At 42.2% G+C, this 17,190-nt stretch overlaps 1 protein-coding gene across 5 annotated transcripts in view; it reads right to left on the bottom strand.

Moving 5' to 3' along the window:
* Window positions 1–16,840, bottom strand: part of Pigg (phosphatidylinositol glycan anchor biosynthesis class G) — a 64,028-nt gene extending 47,188 nt beyond the window's left edge. For 3 of the 5 annotated variants that reach the window (XR_005092368.1, XR_005092369.1, XM_028867410.2), the window contains exons 1-6: window positions 16,546–16,839; window positions 15,483–15,688; window positions 12,586–12,795; window positions 10,844–11,032; window positions 9,838–9,979; window positions 3,888–4,100 (exon numbers count right to left, since the gene is read on the bottom strand). Coding sequence is in view for 3 of the 5 variants with exons in the window: in XM_028867410.2 (XP_028723243.1) it covers window positions 3,888–4,100; window positions 9,838–9,979; window positions 10,844–11,032; window positions 12,586–12,795; window positions 15,483–15,688; window positions 16,546–16,699 (1,114 nt within the window). In the remaining 2 variants the exon portion in view is untranslated. Of the gene's footprint in view, window positions 1–3,887; window positions 4,101–9,837; window positions 9,980–10,843; window positions 11,033–12,585; window positions 12,796–15,482; window positions 15,689–16,545 lie in introns of all 5 variants that reach the window. The other 2 variants (XM_037209291.1, XM_028867409.2) reach the window with 2 other exon arrangements.
* Between the last annotated feature and the right edge of the window lie 350 nt (window positions 16,841–17,190).

Here is a 17,190-nt window from a genome sequence, read left to right as displayed (position 1 = left end):
GCCTCTCTTCCGGGAAGTCACAGAGACTTGGGTCACCTATGTCTATACCTTACAGCCTGGTGGTATCTGTACCTATACCCCATAGCTTCCATAAGAGTCATAAAGACATAGGGCACCTGTGTCTATATCCCATAACCTCCATGAGTAAGTCACAAAGATCTGGTCTATCTTTGTGCCTACTCAACAGTTTTACACATCTCTACAAACGAACCACAGACACAGGGTATTTGTGTTACATCTTACAGCCTCTATAAAATGAGTCACAGAGCCCCAGGGCTCCTATTCATGCAGCTAAATGAACACTTCCTAAACAGTGACTATGTCCCAGACTGAACCTCGAATAAGAAACACAATGGACTGTAAATTTAAAAAAAGAAAGAAAGATAAAGAAGGAAAGAAAGAAAGAAAAGAAAGAAAGAAAGAAAAAGAGAAAGAAAGAAAGAAAGAAAGAAAGAAAGAAAGAAAGAAAGAAAGAAAGAAAGAAAGAAAGAAAGAAAGAGAAATACAGTGGTGAATAAACAGATACAATTCCTGTTTGTGCTCGGATTCAGAAGTGTTCACAAATACAAACAAATGCAAACAAAACACTATGTTGTAAACACTATGTTGTAGGCATAGACAAATGTGATAACAAATTGTGCAGAATGGAGACTGGAGAGATGGCTCGGTGGTTAAGAGCTCTGTTGCTCTTTCAGAAGATCCAGGTTTGAGTCCCAGGACCCACATGGTAGCTCACAACCATCTGTGACTCCAGTCCCAGGGGTCCCACATCCTTTTAGCTTCTGCAGTGCATGCACATGACACACAGACATACATGCGGGCAAAACATGTATACACATAAAAGAATTTTTTTTTGTCACAAAGAATGTTATAAAGGAAAAGAGATTATCTGAGAGATTTCTGGTAATGAAGAGTAATTGATTTTAAATTGGAAGTGGAATATAGGGCAAGGACAGTCTGATAAGCTGACTATTAAGGTTGCCCGGGAATTAACCAGATGAGGAACTAGGAAAGAACATCCAGCCACTATGAACATCTTGTTCAAAGATCCTGAGGAAAAAAAGGCTGTTCCCACCAGACCTAAAAGACAGAGGGCAAGAAGCATCAGATTTGGCTAGATGTTGTGTTGGCCTTGTTGTAGGATTTAGAGTGTACTCATGGTATAGACATAGGTAGGCCTCCTAGGAGTGAGGGGCCCCCAAAATGTCTCCTAATCCCTGTAGGCTCGTTTCCTTTCCATTTAACATAGTTCCTAATCTTTTTCTACCCTAACATTTCTGAAACAGTAAATAATCCTTACTAGTGTTTTTTGTTGGCAATTTTTGCTAGACTAGAGTTTTTCTAACAACAAAATATGCAAAAACTACCAAGCAATGGCTGACCTAGTGGCTAATGCCAATAATCTCATCTACTCAAGAGGCTGAATCAGGAGGATCACAAATTGAAGGCCAACATTCAAGGACAGACTATTTAACAGTGAGACTGTCTCAAAACAAAAACGAAAAGAGGCCTGGAGATGTGGTCTAGTGACAGAGTATTTGCCTAGTATATGAAAGGAATAAGGCTCAATTCCCAGTACTGCACCAACCACCACTACAACCAAAAAATAAAGAAAGAATAAACCCCACCAAATGAACAAACGAAACAACCACCAAAAAAACTCCACCACACATACATACAAAAATAAAACAATAAAACATCACCATACCTAAAACAACAACAACAACAACAACAACAAAAGACTAAATCAACCAACCAATACCTTCCCATCCCTCAAAAAAACACCTTACATCCCTATAATTTATTTTAGGAAAAAAAAGCAAGAATAATGGTTATGTATAATCTAGACTAAACACTAAAATATGCATCAAAGCCAGGCCTCACCCCCAACAAAACCTCTCACCTGGACTACTGGATTGGGTACTTGCTCAGGAAATCTTCCTGCCCCTTGTATAAGGCTCCCAGTCATTTCACAGCTGACAGGCAGGGTCTGTCTTTCACAGGTAACAATCATGGTGCTCACCCTACTAGCTGTATATCACAACTTAAAGAAGAAAACTTGCCAGTATCATACCAAATACTGACTCAAACACAAGTGCCTCCTCTAGACTTGTGAAGGAGCCCAAATGACAGATGTGTTAGTCTGTGATATGCTGGACATACCAGAGCAAACCAACTGAAAATGTGACTCAGATGATCTATACAGGGTCTCACAGAGGTTTACATTTCTCCTGGGATCATTCCCACTGGCACAGAAACTGCCCCTAGTATCTCCAGCTTAAAGACAAACATGTGCTTAGACCACAGTCCACCTTTCTGACCCTCAACTGCCTTATCTGTACCTACTCTAACCAGGCTCTCTCCCAACACAGGACCTGTTCTAGCAATCACTAACGACTCCATATCCCCAGAGCCAATAGTTAGTTCTCAATTCTCCTTTATTTTACAGCATCAACACAGTGGCTTACTTTCTCCTTATTGAAATTCTTCTTTCATAGCTTCTTGCCCCATGTACCCCAATCTCTCAATACGCTGCTGTTTGAATGAGTAGACCACACCCCCTTACGCCCCGACACCCCCCCCCCCCCCGGCTCATATATTTGAACACTTGGTCCCCAGCTGGCAGAATTGTTTGGAAATGATTAAAAGGTGTGGCTTTGTTGGAGGAGGTGTCACTAGGGGTGGCTTTGAGGTTTCAAAGGCCCTCACCATCCCCAGAGCGCGCTCTCTCTCTCTCTCATGCTTGCGCTCGCTCTCTCGCTCTCTCTCTCTCTCTCTCTCTCTCTCTCTCTCTCTCTCTCTCTCTCTCTTGCTTGTAGATAACGATGTAAGCTCTCAGTTACTGGCCCAGCATCATGCCTGTGTGCCTGCTGCCATGCTCCCTGCCATGATGGTCATGGACTCTGAGCCTCTGAAACTGTAAGTCCCAAATAAACTTTCTTCCGTAAGTTGCCTTGGTCATGGTGTCTTATCACAGAAATAGAAAAATAACTAAGACACCTGTCTTGCAAAGTAGCTCCTGCCTGCCTCACTGCATGGTCACCTATTCTTTCACTGTACAGCTGAAAATCTGGAGTTGTTCCTTTGGCCTCAGGTCTTCTTGTGCCTTAAACCCCACTGTACCAGCAAATGTTTCGCTACCTCCAAACCAAGTCTACAATGTAACCACTTCTAATTTCCGAGGCCATGCAGGGCCCATGCTGCCTAACCTCTAACCAAAACAGGATAGCTGCTTCTTGCCTGCTCTGCTACAGTACAGGGCAGCACTCCCAGAGGGAACCTGGGAGAACTTTTGAAAATGCAGACAACTCTGTCTCATCCTCCTTCACCTAGACAAAACTGAAGCTCATCTAACGCCCAAAAGCCCTCTGATGACGTCTCTGAACTCATCTCCTGTACCTCTGACCTTCAGTCTACAAAGCTCCCTCTCAACTCTAAGGCCAGGCTTGTATTAGGGTACTAACCCATGCTCCTATGTGCAATCTTTTCCTAGGGTTCTGGTTACCATCTGGCATCTACAATACTTTTATTTTCTTCATGCTAAAAGATTCTGTGAGGACAGAGATCTGGTGCCACCCAATGCTTTAGCCTCAGTACTTTTAACATGGTGTCCCTTGTTCATAAACAAAAACTTGGTAAATATTTGTTGAATTAATAAATGTATAAAAGATTTCAAATAGCTTAATTACGTTTGTGGGTGTTGCTAATAATGACAGTTAAGGGCCTAAGAAAACAGGACTATAATATTCATAATTAAAGAGTGACAACTACAAAATATTCAACTACAAAATATTCCACTACAAACTGCACACCAGAAAACCTTTGGAAAACATAAGGCCCATGGAATCATGAAGACCTTATAGAAGTTAGAACTACAATTACCTTACCTTTTTCATACGATGGAACGTTTTCTTGCAATAGTTTGCTAAGCTGCAATGTGTTTAAGTGTAAAAATCTCAGTTGTTCTCTCATTGGTTTTCCTTCTATAACTGGAAATAAGAGGCTCCCTACACTGTCTTTAGGAATCGGCAAACCAAGTCCTATTGCTAGTGTTGCAGCCAAGTCAGTCTGCTGGACATGCTTTGGGTGTCGAATAGCCCCTGGAAAAAGAAAAGATTTTAAGCAATAGATTTTTACAAGGTAGATAATGGTAGTTAATCTTGAATTTGAGCAACTACAGCTAATACGTCAAAACTACCATGTCTTCAAACCACTCAACTATAGTCACATAGAAACCGCCTCCCTGCTTTTTATGTCAATAAATTTACCAAGTACTACCTTCCCTTAAGGGGCTTATAATACACTGGATAGAGTCTAATTTTAAAAATACAGTTATTGTGATTGTTGCATTGGGCATGGAAGTAACATGTAGCCAAGCAGAGGCCAAGGGATAGTCACTTGAGTGATATCAAGTTAACATGAGTTAGGATTAGCAGTGGTTCCTGAACTATAACAGGATCTTTTCCTAGGAAAGCAGGATGAGGCTAGGTTCAGCTGGGCAGGCATGACCATTAATTAGGACAAGGACAATAAGACATAAGAGTCTGCCTGTCCACATAATCTTGTCAAGCGTGCAGCAGCTCTCTGCACTACCAACTCCTTAGCAGAAGAATGGCCGTGGTGCTCAGACACCAGGTTCAGGGCCCTGGGGTACCAAACAACCTTGGATGAAAAGTAACCTAGAGATTTCTCATCTGTAAATAATGTAACCCCTAAATACATCCTACCTCCACCTACAGGGCTGACTGAATCACCAGGGAAGTCTCCCCAGATGGCCCTTCTTAAAGCTTAGATACACAAGTGTGTGTGGAGATTTTACTTTACTTGCAGTAATTTTTGGTTGTACAGACTTTTAACTTGGTCAAATTTATTTTCTAGACAAACTTTCTACTTTAATGTTATTGCTTATTATCTTCCAGCACTTTCTGCTACTATGTTCTTACATTGAGCTGAAAAGCAAACATGAAACAAAAGCAAATATAACATAAATTCAATTCATTTCATCAGATACTATTCTGAGACTGATGCATGTCTCCTGTGGGTGACATACGTGAATTCCACGCGATGTTCTAACTCTACCAAATATTGATAACCAAGATTCTAATCTAAGCTCAAGCAGAAGAAAGCAGAGGCCAGATCTAAATAGGTGATTTCATTGTTCTGAATGTGAGCTGGAAGTATCAATTTAAACTCAAGATTACCTTATCTAAAAAGATTTTCACAAGGCATTGGTAGCACACACCTTTAATCTCAGCACTTGGGAGGCAGAGGCAGGCAGATCTTTGAGTTCAGTCAAGGCCAACCTGGTCTACAGAGTGAGTTCCAGGACAGACAAGGCTACACAGAGAAACCCTATCTCGAAGAACAACAACAACGAAGATTTCCTTGTTCTGTCCAGAAACCTAATAGAACCCAGCATAAGTTCACACTTCTAGCTCTGAGACAGTATATTCTACCAATTCTACCTGAAGGATCAGGGCACCCTGGGGAAGCTAATTGAGCCCTGAGAAAGACACAGGCATGGCAGCTAGGAATACTGTTCAAAGGGCAAGAGAGGGATCAGAGACCACTGAGGTCTTGCCTAAAGGACTTGGGAGTTAATATAAAAAATATATTATTGCTGCTCTTGTTTAATGTTCTCCCATTTATTTTATTTTTTTTTATTTTGCTTTTTGAGAGAGGATGTCTCTGTGTAGCCTTGGCTGTCCTGGAACTCAGAGAGATCCTGCTGCCTCTGCATCCCAAATACTGGGATTAAAGGTGTGCGCCACCACCATCTGGCATGTTCTCCCAAAATTTTTGTGATGAAAATTTAATCTCCAATGTAATCTCCAATGTTGGGAGGTGGTACCTTTTGTCAGGTATCAGCTCAGGAGCCCTAGTACCGCTATAAAGTGGCCTTTTGGAAGGAATCTCATCCTCTTTACCCTCCTATTTTCTGTCACATGGTGACACAATGCTCCTTCCCTCCTGGGACAGTAATTATGGCATCATCTTGGAAGAAGGAAACAAACCTCACTAGATTGTGACACTTTGACCTTGCACTTCCCAACCTATAGAGAAGCAAGAGATCAATTCCTTTCTCTATAAATTATCATACCTCTGAGTCTGTTAGAATAGCACAAATGGACTACAGTGATAGCTAAGTAATATAAAAATATGGAATTAAAATACTACTTTTTGCAAACTCCTAGCTGGTCATCAATGACTACTAACATCGTAATAAAGTCCAGTGTTACAGTTTGGTTAAAAATTATCCCACAACAAGGCTTGTGCATTTGAATTCTTGGTTCTCAGCAGGCAGTGCTATTTTGGGAGACTGTGGAGGTTGTAGCAGGAAGACTGAGAGTTAGATTAAAGGCCAGTATGTTACATAGCTAGACTGGTTTGGGGGATCCGGATCACAGGGAACTCCAAAGACAATCTGATTTTCTTTTCAGCAAATAAATGGTAGTAAACTAAAAGAGTTGGGTCTTCCAAGTTAACAGAGACCGAGAAGACACAATGACACATCCTAATGTATGGATCTTATTTGCACCTAACTCAAACAAACTAAGACAACTAAAGAGAGACAGACATTGGAAATCTAAACATTTGATGATATTAAGGAATTAATGACATTTTTGAAATGTAGTAAAAGAGCCAGGATCATGTGGAGAAAGTGCATATTTGTAGTTCTGAGGTCTGATCCTAAATAATAAGGAAAGTGAGTGTGTGTACAAATAGACTAACACAAGCTATAGCTTGATAGTAACTACTGAAGTTGGGTGGTACATCTGGAAACTTCCGACTGTTTGGCTACCTTTAATAGGTCTGAAATTTTCCACAATAAAGAATCTTTTGAAGATGTTAAAATGTTTGGGTCTGGGATTTATATTAGTTTAGAAAGTAAGGTGGGTAACCAGAATTACTGCTTATCAGAAGGTTCATATTATAACAACATCTTGTATTGAGCATGCCCTGTCTTTTTTCATTAATGTGAGATGCCATTATTATCAACAATTTATGCTAGAATATATTTTTAACCTCTTTATTTTCCTTCATTGATAGGCCTGACCAGTCTTGCCAACAGAAACTGTTTTAATAACTATAGCTTTGCAATGTGAACACAGGGTACAAAGGGCTTTATCCTATAGGCATTTCAGAGAACTATTCTCAGTTCTTCCACTACTTATATACACTTCTATTTGCCCCATGGCACCCTTACTTCAGCAACCTTTTAAACCTTTAATAAACAAATATTGATACAAAAGCTGTCAGGCACCATTTTAGGTGGAAGACAAGTTTATGAAACTGGCCAAGTCCTACCTGGGGTAAATCAGCCAGCCAACACACTTGCTCTGCCTATGGAAGTCCAAGAGGAGCTATGTTATTCTTCCCTTACTCTAGAGTGACCCACACCCATGCTTCCCACTGGGGCCCAAAGACTCAGGACAGGATGCAGCAGGTTGAGAGCAGTCTATGAAATCACATGGCAGATAATCCAAATTTCATAAAAACAACAGCCATATTTACAGTATGGAAATTATCTAAGAGTATTTATCAAATGAAGAAACATTCATTTATGAAAAGCTACTAAACTTTTGTAAGAGCTGTAAGAGTCTGTGGCACAGGAATCTCTACCCTCCCTTCCCCCACCCCGACCACGGGTTCCAGAAGGCAGCAACTACCCAGGAGTAGAAGGTAGGAATACAGCCCCATCACTCACCTCATCTACAATGGAGTGAGTGTCTGCCCACCCCACGTAGAAACAGGCCGTCTCTCACCTATTTTTGTCTCAGAAACAAAAGAACAATCAGGTGGCAGGAGTGGAGCCTCCAGGCTTGGTGACAGCAACTCACAGAGATCCGCCTGGCTCTGCCTCCCGAGTGCTGGGATTAAAGGTGTGCATGACCTCCGCCTGGCCTAAATATTTATTCTTATACCCAGAGATAAATGTAGCTCTCACCACTCATCAAAGAGACTTCTCTTTATAAAAGATGGAGACCATTTCAGAAAACTGGTAAAAATACAGACCAGGGGGTGCCCAGCTGCAATTGACACAACTACAACATAACTCCTGTACCTAAGGCTCAGGAAACATCTCCATGGAGAAGGCTGAAAGACTGTAAGAGCCAGAGGAACAGGAAATCTGCTATAATATTATGTCTCCTAGAAGTGACAAGAAGCCTTCACCTCAACAATGTGGTGGCCTACACAAGACCTAAAGAAATAAAACACTAACAGACAAGCTGACATGGAAGGAGGAATCTCACAGCCTCCACAGACAAGGAACTACAGGCAGCTAAGGAATGCTCAAAGGAAAGTCTTCCTCAGGGATGAGCCCCCAAATTGGCTTTCCAATACCAAGTGTTCAGCCTTCAAATTATATGGATATATGTAACACTAAACAGACTGGTCAGGTTGTATTTGTATATTTAAGGAAACATACTTTTTATTTATTTATTTTTTGGTGTGTATAAAACAACAATGAAGAAAGATCATGATTTATTTCAAGTGGGGAACAAGCTATGGGTACGTGGAAGGGACTGAAGGGAAAAAAGGGAAGGGGGGAATTATGTAATTTTAATTTAAAAATGTTATTTTAAAAAAAAACCTTATGGTATAAGCTGAGCATGCCCAGAGACATTTAATCTTTTACACACTGTATCATGACTTTAAACTAAGCATTGTCCAAAATGTGTCTATTGTCTTTTCTTTTTAAATTGTAACATTAAACTAAACATACACAGAAATGTACTCTTTAACTGAGAATGTTTAGAAAGCGGCCAACCTCTCTATATGAGTATGTATAGGTTCCCTAACTAAAATCCTTGCATTTGTCCAAGAGAACACTGCTTTGGAAATGACTCTCATGGTCTTGACAACTGCAGGTACATCTCTTTCCACTCTTTCATTCCTGGCTGTACTCGTTTTGGCTTAGCACTCACCAAGATGCAAACCCAATGCATTAGGTTACAGGACCAGAACCAGAGAGTAGCTGCAGGTGTCAGCTTTGCTGCAGAAATACTACTGTAGCCATGCTTTAGTCTTGTGGAAGCGGCTGGGCATGCAGCTGTGAAGTGGTGGGGGTGTGGGGGGATAAGCAAGGCCAGGTGAATTAGGTACAGGTTAAACAGAGGATTATGTCTGACCTAGGAATGGAGCCTAGCTAGTCCACTGTGCTCTCTCTGAACCTGACTCTGCTGTCATCATACAGTTTTAAGCAGTGAGCACTTTTAAAAATATTTAAATATCATCTGCTGGCATTTTTTCATTTTTAAAATATTTAGAGCCAGGCAGTGGTGGCTCACAACTTTAATCCCAACACTCAAGAGGCAGAGGCAGGTGGATCTCTGAGTTTGAGGCCAGCCTGGTCTACAGAGTGAGTTCCAGCACAGCCAGGGCTACACAGAGAAATCCTGTCTCAAAAAAACTTTATAAAAAAATAATATTTATTTACGTACTCTTTCATTTATGTATTTATTTATTTTGTGTATATATGTGTACATTTATGGGCACATGCACTCCAGGTCAGAGGACAACTTGTGAAAGTGATTTTTCTTCTTCCACCAAGTATGTCCAGAGATGGAATTCAAATAGCCATGCTTGGCCACAAGTTCCCCTACCAACTAAGACATCTCACCAGCCAAGGCAAATTTTGAGGAGTTCCATATCTAGCTAGTAATATTTCTACAATAGAATTCTTACAGAAAGAACTTATGTTTTGAGAATCAGAGCAAAGAATTTAAATTATAAATCCTGACTGCCCATCTCCCTTTAATTTTTATTTCACACTGTTTGGGATAACTTATACCAGACTATAGTCTTAAAATGTTAATCATTCCTAATTCTCACCAGGTTTCCTTTCAAATGCAGAGCTGATTAAGATCAGAGGTGTGCTTACTTCCTCTGTGGAAGAGGCCCCATGGCTCCCTGACTCAGACATCCCATGGTCACCACAGAGAACCAGCAAACTGGGTGAGAGAGTCTCTCTTTCCTGTAAGGCAAAGGAGAACCTGTCAGCTGCACTTGTCTGGCAAGCACACATATGGTCTTGAAGAGAAAACAGTGTAGAACTCCACTCAAGTTAATAGGACCTTCTCCTTAATGCATTAAATCTCTTCCAATAGGCTTACAGTCAGATCCAAGGGTCAAAGTCAAATCATGTTACAGGTGAAGAGAGAATGGTGCACAGCTCAGAGTACTTAAGGGTTGTGTTTATGACCTCCAACAGCAGGGTATCTGCATTTCCAAGCTGTGAGCACATGACTCCTCCTGCCTCAGTTTCCTATCAAGAGAGATACTGAAGGCATTGTTACAGGACTGTTTAAAGGTAAAACATGACATCCAGAGAGCGCATAGGCAGGTCATGAGGCTTCTCTGTGCAGAGCTCCAGCCATTTGGTCTTATCTGCTCCAGTGGTACTGGGCAGGCTCTTGACCCTCAGTGCTTCTCTAGGTGACACGCACCCACACAGATAGTATGGATCTGTCCCTTCCTCCAGTCAAGTCTCTGTTTACATAGAACTCTTCCAGGAGGACTGTCCTGAATACACCATTTAAAATTTTAGCCTCTCCTTAGCACAGGGGTGCTGGTTCCTCCCGCCTGTGGTTTCCTGAGGCAGCAACTACTTTTGGCACATTTATATTGTTTACTATATTTCTCATGTTTCCTTCCTGGCCAGAATGTAGCTCTACAAATAGTTGCCAACCAAGGAACAGTGATCTAGAAGGTACCCACGGCAGAAGAATGACGGGCTGGCTGACAATGGGCAGTGCTCTCTCAGTCATTTCTATTTGTTCTAGGAAACACTAACAACATGAAATCCCACCACCATGCAATGTACCACAGTAAGCCTTACCTTTGACAACAGTGATGTGTGAATCTTCATCAGGATACTGTCCATTTCATTGAGCTTGTGACCAATCAGGGGGCTGTTGGGCCCAGAAATGTGGCCAATGTGATCCAGCCCTAGATAGTGAAGTATTAGCACATCCCAGTCTCCTCTTTTTAATACTTTATCCAAATGTCTTGTGACATTATTGTCCACCTTCACAGAGGGGAGGGGGAGGGGGAGAAGTACATATAAGCAGTGCATCCAACTTTTCTTGGACCACCAGGAGTCAATCTTAGGTAACAGGATTCATGGAAACTGAAAAAACAAAAACTAAAATAGGGACTGTAGTGATGGCTCAGCAGGGAAGAGCCCTAGCTGTCCTTCCAGAAGGATCCAGGTTCAGTTCCCAGCCCCCACATGGCAGCTCACAAAAACTAAGATAAAACAAAAGCCCTGAAGTCATTTTAAAAAAATAAATGAATATTAATATTAGACTAAGCTCTTATGCCTATTCTTTTTAATGTCTCTAGTTTGTGAACAAAACATATTATACAGATAATTTAAAGGAGCAGATGCTACTCTGGCATTCACACACTCCACTCCCATGGGATCATTGTTTGTCTTAACTAAAGCTGAATAAATAAGCAAGCTAAACAGGCCCAAGAAGCCTGTCTATGGATAATGAAGGGCAACCAACCAAGACAGTCCAGTACAGTAGGAATAAGTAACAGTCCTACATAAAAGCTATTCCTGGAAGGAAGAGAACAGCATTTATCTCCATTTCTAAAGCATCATCATGAAGATGTGAGCAGGTCAACAGCTCCTGATAGGACCAGTGGCCTGCTTAGCCGAGTCTTCAGTGAGCCCATTCCTCCCACTAAAACATATACCACAAAGGAAAGTGTTTCCACCTGATGACATACATAGTGTGAAAACTTGTTACTACTGAAAAGTCACACTGTGCCTGCACTGGTGAACTGTGGAAAGGGTCTCTCACTCTAGGAAAAGTATCAGTGAGACGACATACACTCAAGGACTGGCTCCCAAACCCCAAACTAAGCTGAGACTCTTATTCTAGTGCTAAACAGATTAACACTTCCGCCTCATGCTCAACCTTCACATACCTGGATCTAATCCTGACCTTGCTCTTGCTGGAGCCTGCACCCCAGCACAGGCAGATGCCTCTTAGGATAAGACTCTACTTAGCTCACTGCAAGCCTTCATAGCCAGGCTCTGTTCCCCCTGTAGATCCCAACAGTTAAAGAATTGCAGATAGACACTGGACTCCTGTAACGTTGTTGCCTCCCTTTTGCCCATGTGGAGAGCCCTGCTCATTCGGTGCTGGAGCTCCTCTGCTATGGCACCCTTCCTGATCTTCTGTGCCCTCAACATCTGTCCAACTACTTTGCATTTGGGGGCCTACATACCTTGGTTCACACCTGTAACAGGGTTTATGCCTCCACTTACAACTGATTATGTAAATGGATGATTTTTATAATAATCTTGTTATACCACTCCATAAATTAATAAATACCACACAAGAAATAGCATCACCTCTAAGTGGAAAATGGTAGTATCAGGCTCTACCTGAGACACAATGCTTCTCTTTTTAAGAAATGGGGTGTGGTGGTGCATGGCTGTAATCCCAGCACTCTGAAGATGAAGGCGTGAGTATAAAGCATTCAAGATTGGCCTCTGCTACATATCGAGTTCCAGCTTTACCTGGGCTATATGAGACTTTGTAATTGGGGGGAGGGGGTGCTGACCTCTATATAATCTGACACAAAGAATGATGTTGTCCCATCATATTCCACAAAGTGCTTTGGGAATAATTTAAGCCATGTTTCATCTCCATAAAAGATCATTCTTTTCCCAGCAGCTTTTGCCTGTCTTATCACATTGTCTTCTAGAAGCACAGGAGAATTGAGGTTCCTTATGACATCAACAAAGCCAGGGAGACTCCCTGTCATCAACGCCTGCAGGAAGAAACATTCAAGACTTAGATCACAGATCCAAAAATGCAGCACAGGAGACAGGAAGATCACTTGGAGGTCACACAGAGGGGTAGAGACCTACAGTAGACCCTATACTGGAGACTGAGACTTGGACAGCAAGTGGGCAGGTGCGGTGGTGAAAACAGAACACAGATTTTGGACAAAAACATCAAACTCAATAATGAAGGTTTGATTATTTAATAAACACAGTTCAGGCAATCCTTCTGTTGTTGCCTCCCTTTTGCCCATGTGGAGAGCCCTCTCATTCGGTGCTGGAGCTCCGCTGCTATGGCACCCTTCCTGATCTTCTATTCTGCATTTGGGAACCTACCACAGTCAGTCACAGAAGCTATGGGTTAATTCCTGAGTTAATGCTAATGTGTATGTCTATACATTGAAAACATGAACCTGTATGTTCAGACCCTTTGTCAGTGTTCCAAGTAAGATTTAACTTGCTCTATGTGACAAGCAGCTCATTAACTCTAACACACAAACCCTAACAATCAAGCAAATCTAATATCTATTTTAAAAAAATAAGAGAAAACTCTGCCTGTATAGAGTTGTCAAAGTGAAATGGGCCAGGAATTTCAGTGGAACATCAAACCCTACCCACAATGTTGCACCATACAATAAATGGTGGGTGTGAAATATCCTGTCTTTCTGATATATAGTGGAGTCAATACTCTCCCCACTTTACCACAGAACCTACCAGGCCACAGTAATAGTAATGAACTTTCATGATTTGGAGGTATACCACGACCTAAGATAATAGCCAGAGACTTGTGGTGAAAAGAAACAGGAATCTTTGTTATGCCTATAGAATTCTAGTAAGATTTCTTCAGTGGCAAATAAATGCAAACTTTATTTTTAGGCTCTAGGGCTTGAACTCAGTGGTATACATATGGTAGGCAAGCGCTCTACTGTTGAGTTTTATCACTAGCCAAATATGTAACTATAAATCAACCAGACTTTCAGAGTGGCAGAATGACCAGCTTGGCAAATCCCCACCCCTACCCCCCAAGAGCAATGGAAAACCAACAAAAACTATCAAAAGCAATTGTTTTGAAACTTTCAGTCACCAAAATTATGCAATAAGTTGTACAGTCACGCTCAAGGAAACCTGTACCTGTGGTTTGTCCTATTTCCTTCCTTCTCTACCTGATCTGATAATGGCTCCATTACAGCTGGCTGTGACAAGTAAGATATTAATTTGAAATCTAAAAAGGGGCTCTGGGAAAGAAGACAATTATGGACAAGTTTTTAAAGTATCTATGTAATTCTGGGAATCTGGAAACTTAGAGACAGCCAAAATTACTACTTCCGGCTGAGAAGGAGTTCTTGATTAAACAGTCAGCCAGAGTCATGAAAACTACTTGAATAGTCAAGTGTCCAGAGCACACATGAGCCTTGGGTGGATACCTTAATGTGGAATATGCTCAAGCACAACCTTTGCCAGTAACTGGCTTACCCCTAAATTACACTGGACCAGAGAAGCCAAATGGAAGAGTAGTTTAAAAATAAAAAAAGAAATTTTAAAAAAAATCTAGGGGCTTGCTAGATTGCTCAGTAAAGAGCACTTGACACTGTTGCAGACAACCCAGCATCAGTTTCCAGCATTCACATGACAGTACGCAACCACCTGTAACTCCAGCCCTGGGGGATACAACAGCCTCGTCTGCCCTCTGCAGGCACCGGGCACATGTGTAGTCCACATACATGCATGCAGGCAAAATACTCAAACCCAGAAAATGAAATAAACCTTTTTTAAAATTCAGTCCAGCCACAGACTTAAGCACTTTGGGTCCTTTCTGCCAACCTTCCTACTCATCCTAATAGTATCTTTTTGACTAATTTCCTCAGACAGGCTTTTCTGACTCCATAATCTCAACTGCATTTCTACCCCTCCAAACTCAGCATTCCATGCTATTCTTTTCCATCAGGCACTCACCACACTATGACTACATGTTTATTTGAATGCTCAGTTGTCTAATGGGTATGTATATTCAAAGAGACTAAAAGCCCCCTGAAAGCAGAAGTACTGTTTTCCCACAAACGTGTACCCATTACAATGTCAACACCTAGTAGTTGCTCAGTAAGTAGTCTTCAAACCAATATACAGACAGGACTTCATTTTTTTTTAAATTTACTCATTATTATCAGGTAAACCACTATGCACTTCAAAATTACCCTCACCAAAATGAACACCTAATTATGTAGAAGTAACAATTGTTGAGGCCAGTTCATACTTGTTTGATCATTTTGTATAATATAATTTTGATAAGCAATTTAATTTGACTGAGCTTGTTTTCTTATGTATACAATTTATGAACTAGACTGAGTATCCCTAACAGCTCCCTCAAGTCTTATGACTAAGGAACACAGCAGTCTACCAGAGGGGACGGTATCTCTCGGACTACAGTGGCCTGGACAATCTGGCTCCAAATCTTTCCTCCTTTCTATGAAGTATGAACTCTGCCTACTTCACAAGGGGTAAAAAGATGGTTCCATTTTATCATGGAGTTCCTTCAGCACCCCATTGCCTCAGTAAAACTGGCAACATCATAATATTTTCCATGTTATTAAAATAGGGTCTCCAAATAGATTAGAAAATCTCTCTAGATTTTAAAAAGCACCAAATCATGATTTATAAAACACCAAGTTAAATTTACCTTGATTCGAGGCATAGTAACTGTGGGTGGCTTTGCCTCAGCCACAAAACTATGAGATGCTCCTTTTTCTACCAGGTAAGTTGTGTAAGGCATATACTTCACACCTTCTGACCCAAACACAAAATCATCTCTTAAAGCATCTATCAGCATAATAACAACTTTACTGAAGAGAGGTGATGGCAGCTTGGTCCAGTTCGAACTGGCTCCTAAAAGTGTTTAGAAAAAAGGAAATTAAAGTTTTAAACTTTATTTAGTATTCAATTGCCTTCAATGTCTTTTTGCTTGTTCTTCTAGCACATATTTAGTTCAACCTGAAAAAAGGCCCATTTTTAGTAGCCAGTGTTAATTTTCTAAGAGACCAGACCAGACAAGACAACCATGAAGGCTCTTTCAAGGGTTTTAACTAGCCCACAGATGTCAGACTACCAAGAAGGGTATCTTCTGGGCTAGGCTGGACTGTATGTTAACAATGAGTAGGTATCCCCGTAATATGTAGTGAATGCATGCTCTTAGCATAGTGAAGAGTCCAGGACAGGGAAATCTCAACATAAGAGACCTACAGTTGGGACCTGTGCCCTCCTCAGCTTGGCCTAAGACATAGCCTTGCAGGTAGTGAACTGGTGGATTTACAAATTGTTTACATATCCAGTGATTGGATTATGTGGACCTGTTTCACAGCAGGAGAGTCTTTACCTGGTGTTTATTTCTGTGTAGGTGAGAATAGTAAGGGTTCCAGTGCAGAGAGGCCTTAACCACCGGGGGTATGGGAGGTGTGCTGGAGAGGAGTAGAAAATTTGAGGGGTCTGAAGAAATATTACCTGTTACGTCCTATTGGTCAGAACTGGACACCTAAATTGGAAGTGATTGGAAGGATTATTAAGAAAAGGGATAGGGATCAGTGTATAATGAGATGCGGAGCCAGAGTCACTTCGGGGTTACTCTGATTATCAGAGTCCTTCTGCGATTACCTCAAAGGTGTATGGTACAGAAACAAAGCTAAACAGTACTTGTTTCGGGGTGGGGCAGAATGAAAGCGAGGACCGCTGGGAAAAGGGGTCCATACCTGCCACTGGTTCGGGAGCCGGGGTTTCTACACCGTGCTCTGGTCTAGCAGAAGAACGAACAGGGGCCGGGAAGAATCCCCGAATAAATATCGCGAACCCGATAACCTCAATTGCTACGCAGCTGGCAGCGAAGGCCCCGGAGCCCAGCCGCATCCTGCCCAGCCGCGGGGCCGGGGTGGCCTGAAACTTCGTGTGTCGGCAGGAGCTACGGACCGGTGAGCGGAGACCACTGCCGGGCTGTCAAAATCGGCCTCCCAGCTTGCCTCACCAACGCCAGCGCACCGGAAGTACGTAGAGGTGGCCCGCACCCGCGGTCGCTCCCTGATGACTTGCCTTCCGACCCGCCCTCAGGGAAATCCCCCCAGGAGGCTTGGCGCTGCCCCGCCCACAGCCTTGTCCCTGCCCACTCTGGAGCCCCAAACCCACGGAGTTCTCGGTGGCTTCCGGTGCCCACCGAGAGTGCCCGCACCTGCCTGGCCCACTCAGGACTTCACGCCTTCCACCCTTGACCCAAGAGCACCCGGCGCCGCCCAGTGTCCAGCAGTTGTTTCCACGTGTATTAGGCGTACCTCACCTCCACCTGGTGTTACTGCTCCAGTTTTCTGACGGGTCTCAAGTCCTATTTCTGGGGCAAGCCTGCAGAT

The sequence above is a fragment of the Peromyscus leucopus genome, chromosome 10 (genome assembly GCF_004664715.2).
Source record: "Peromyscus leucopus breed LL Stock chromosome 10, UCI_PerLeu_2.1, whole genome shotgun sequence".
Lineage (NCBI taxonomy): Eukaryota > Metazoa > Chordata > Mammalia > Rodentia > Cricetidae > Peromyscus > Peromyscus leucopus.
Note: the sequence above shows the minus strand (reverse complement) of the source record. Positions and strands in the feature narration are given on the sequence as shown.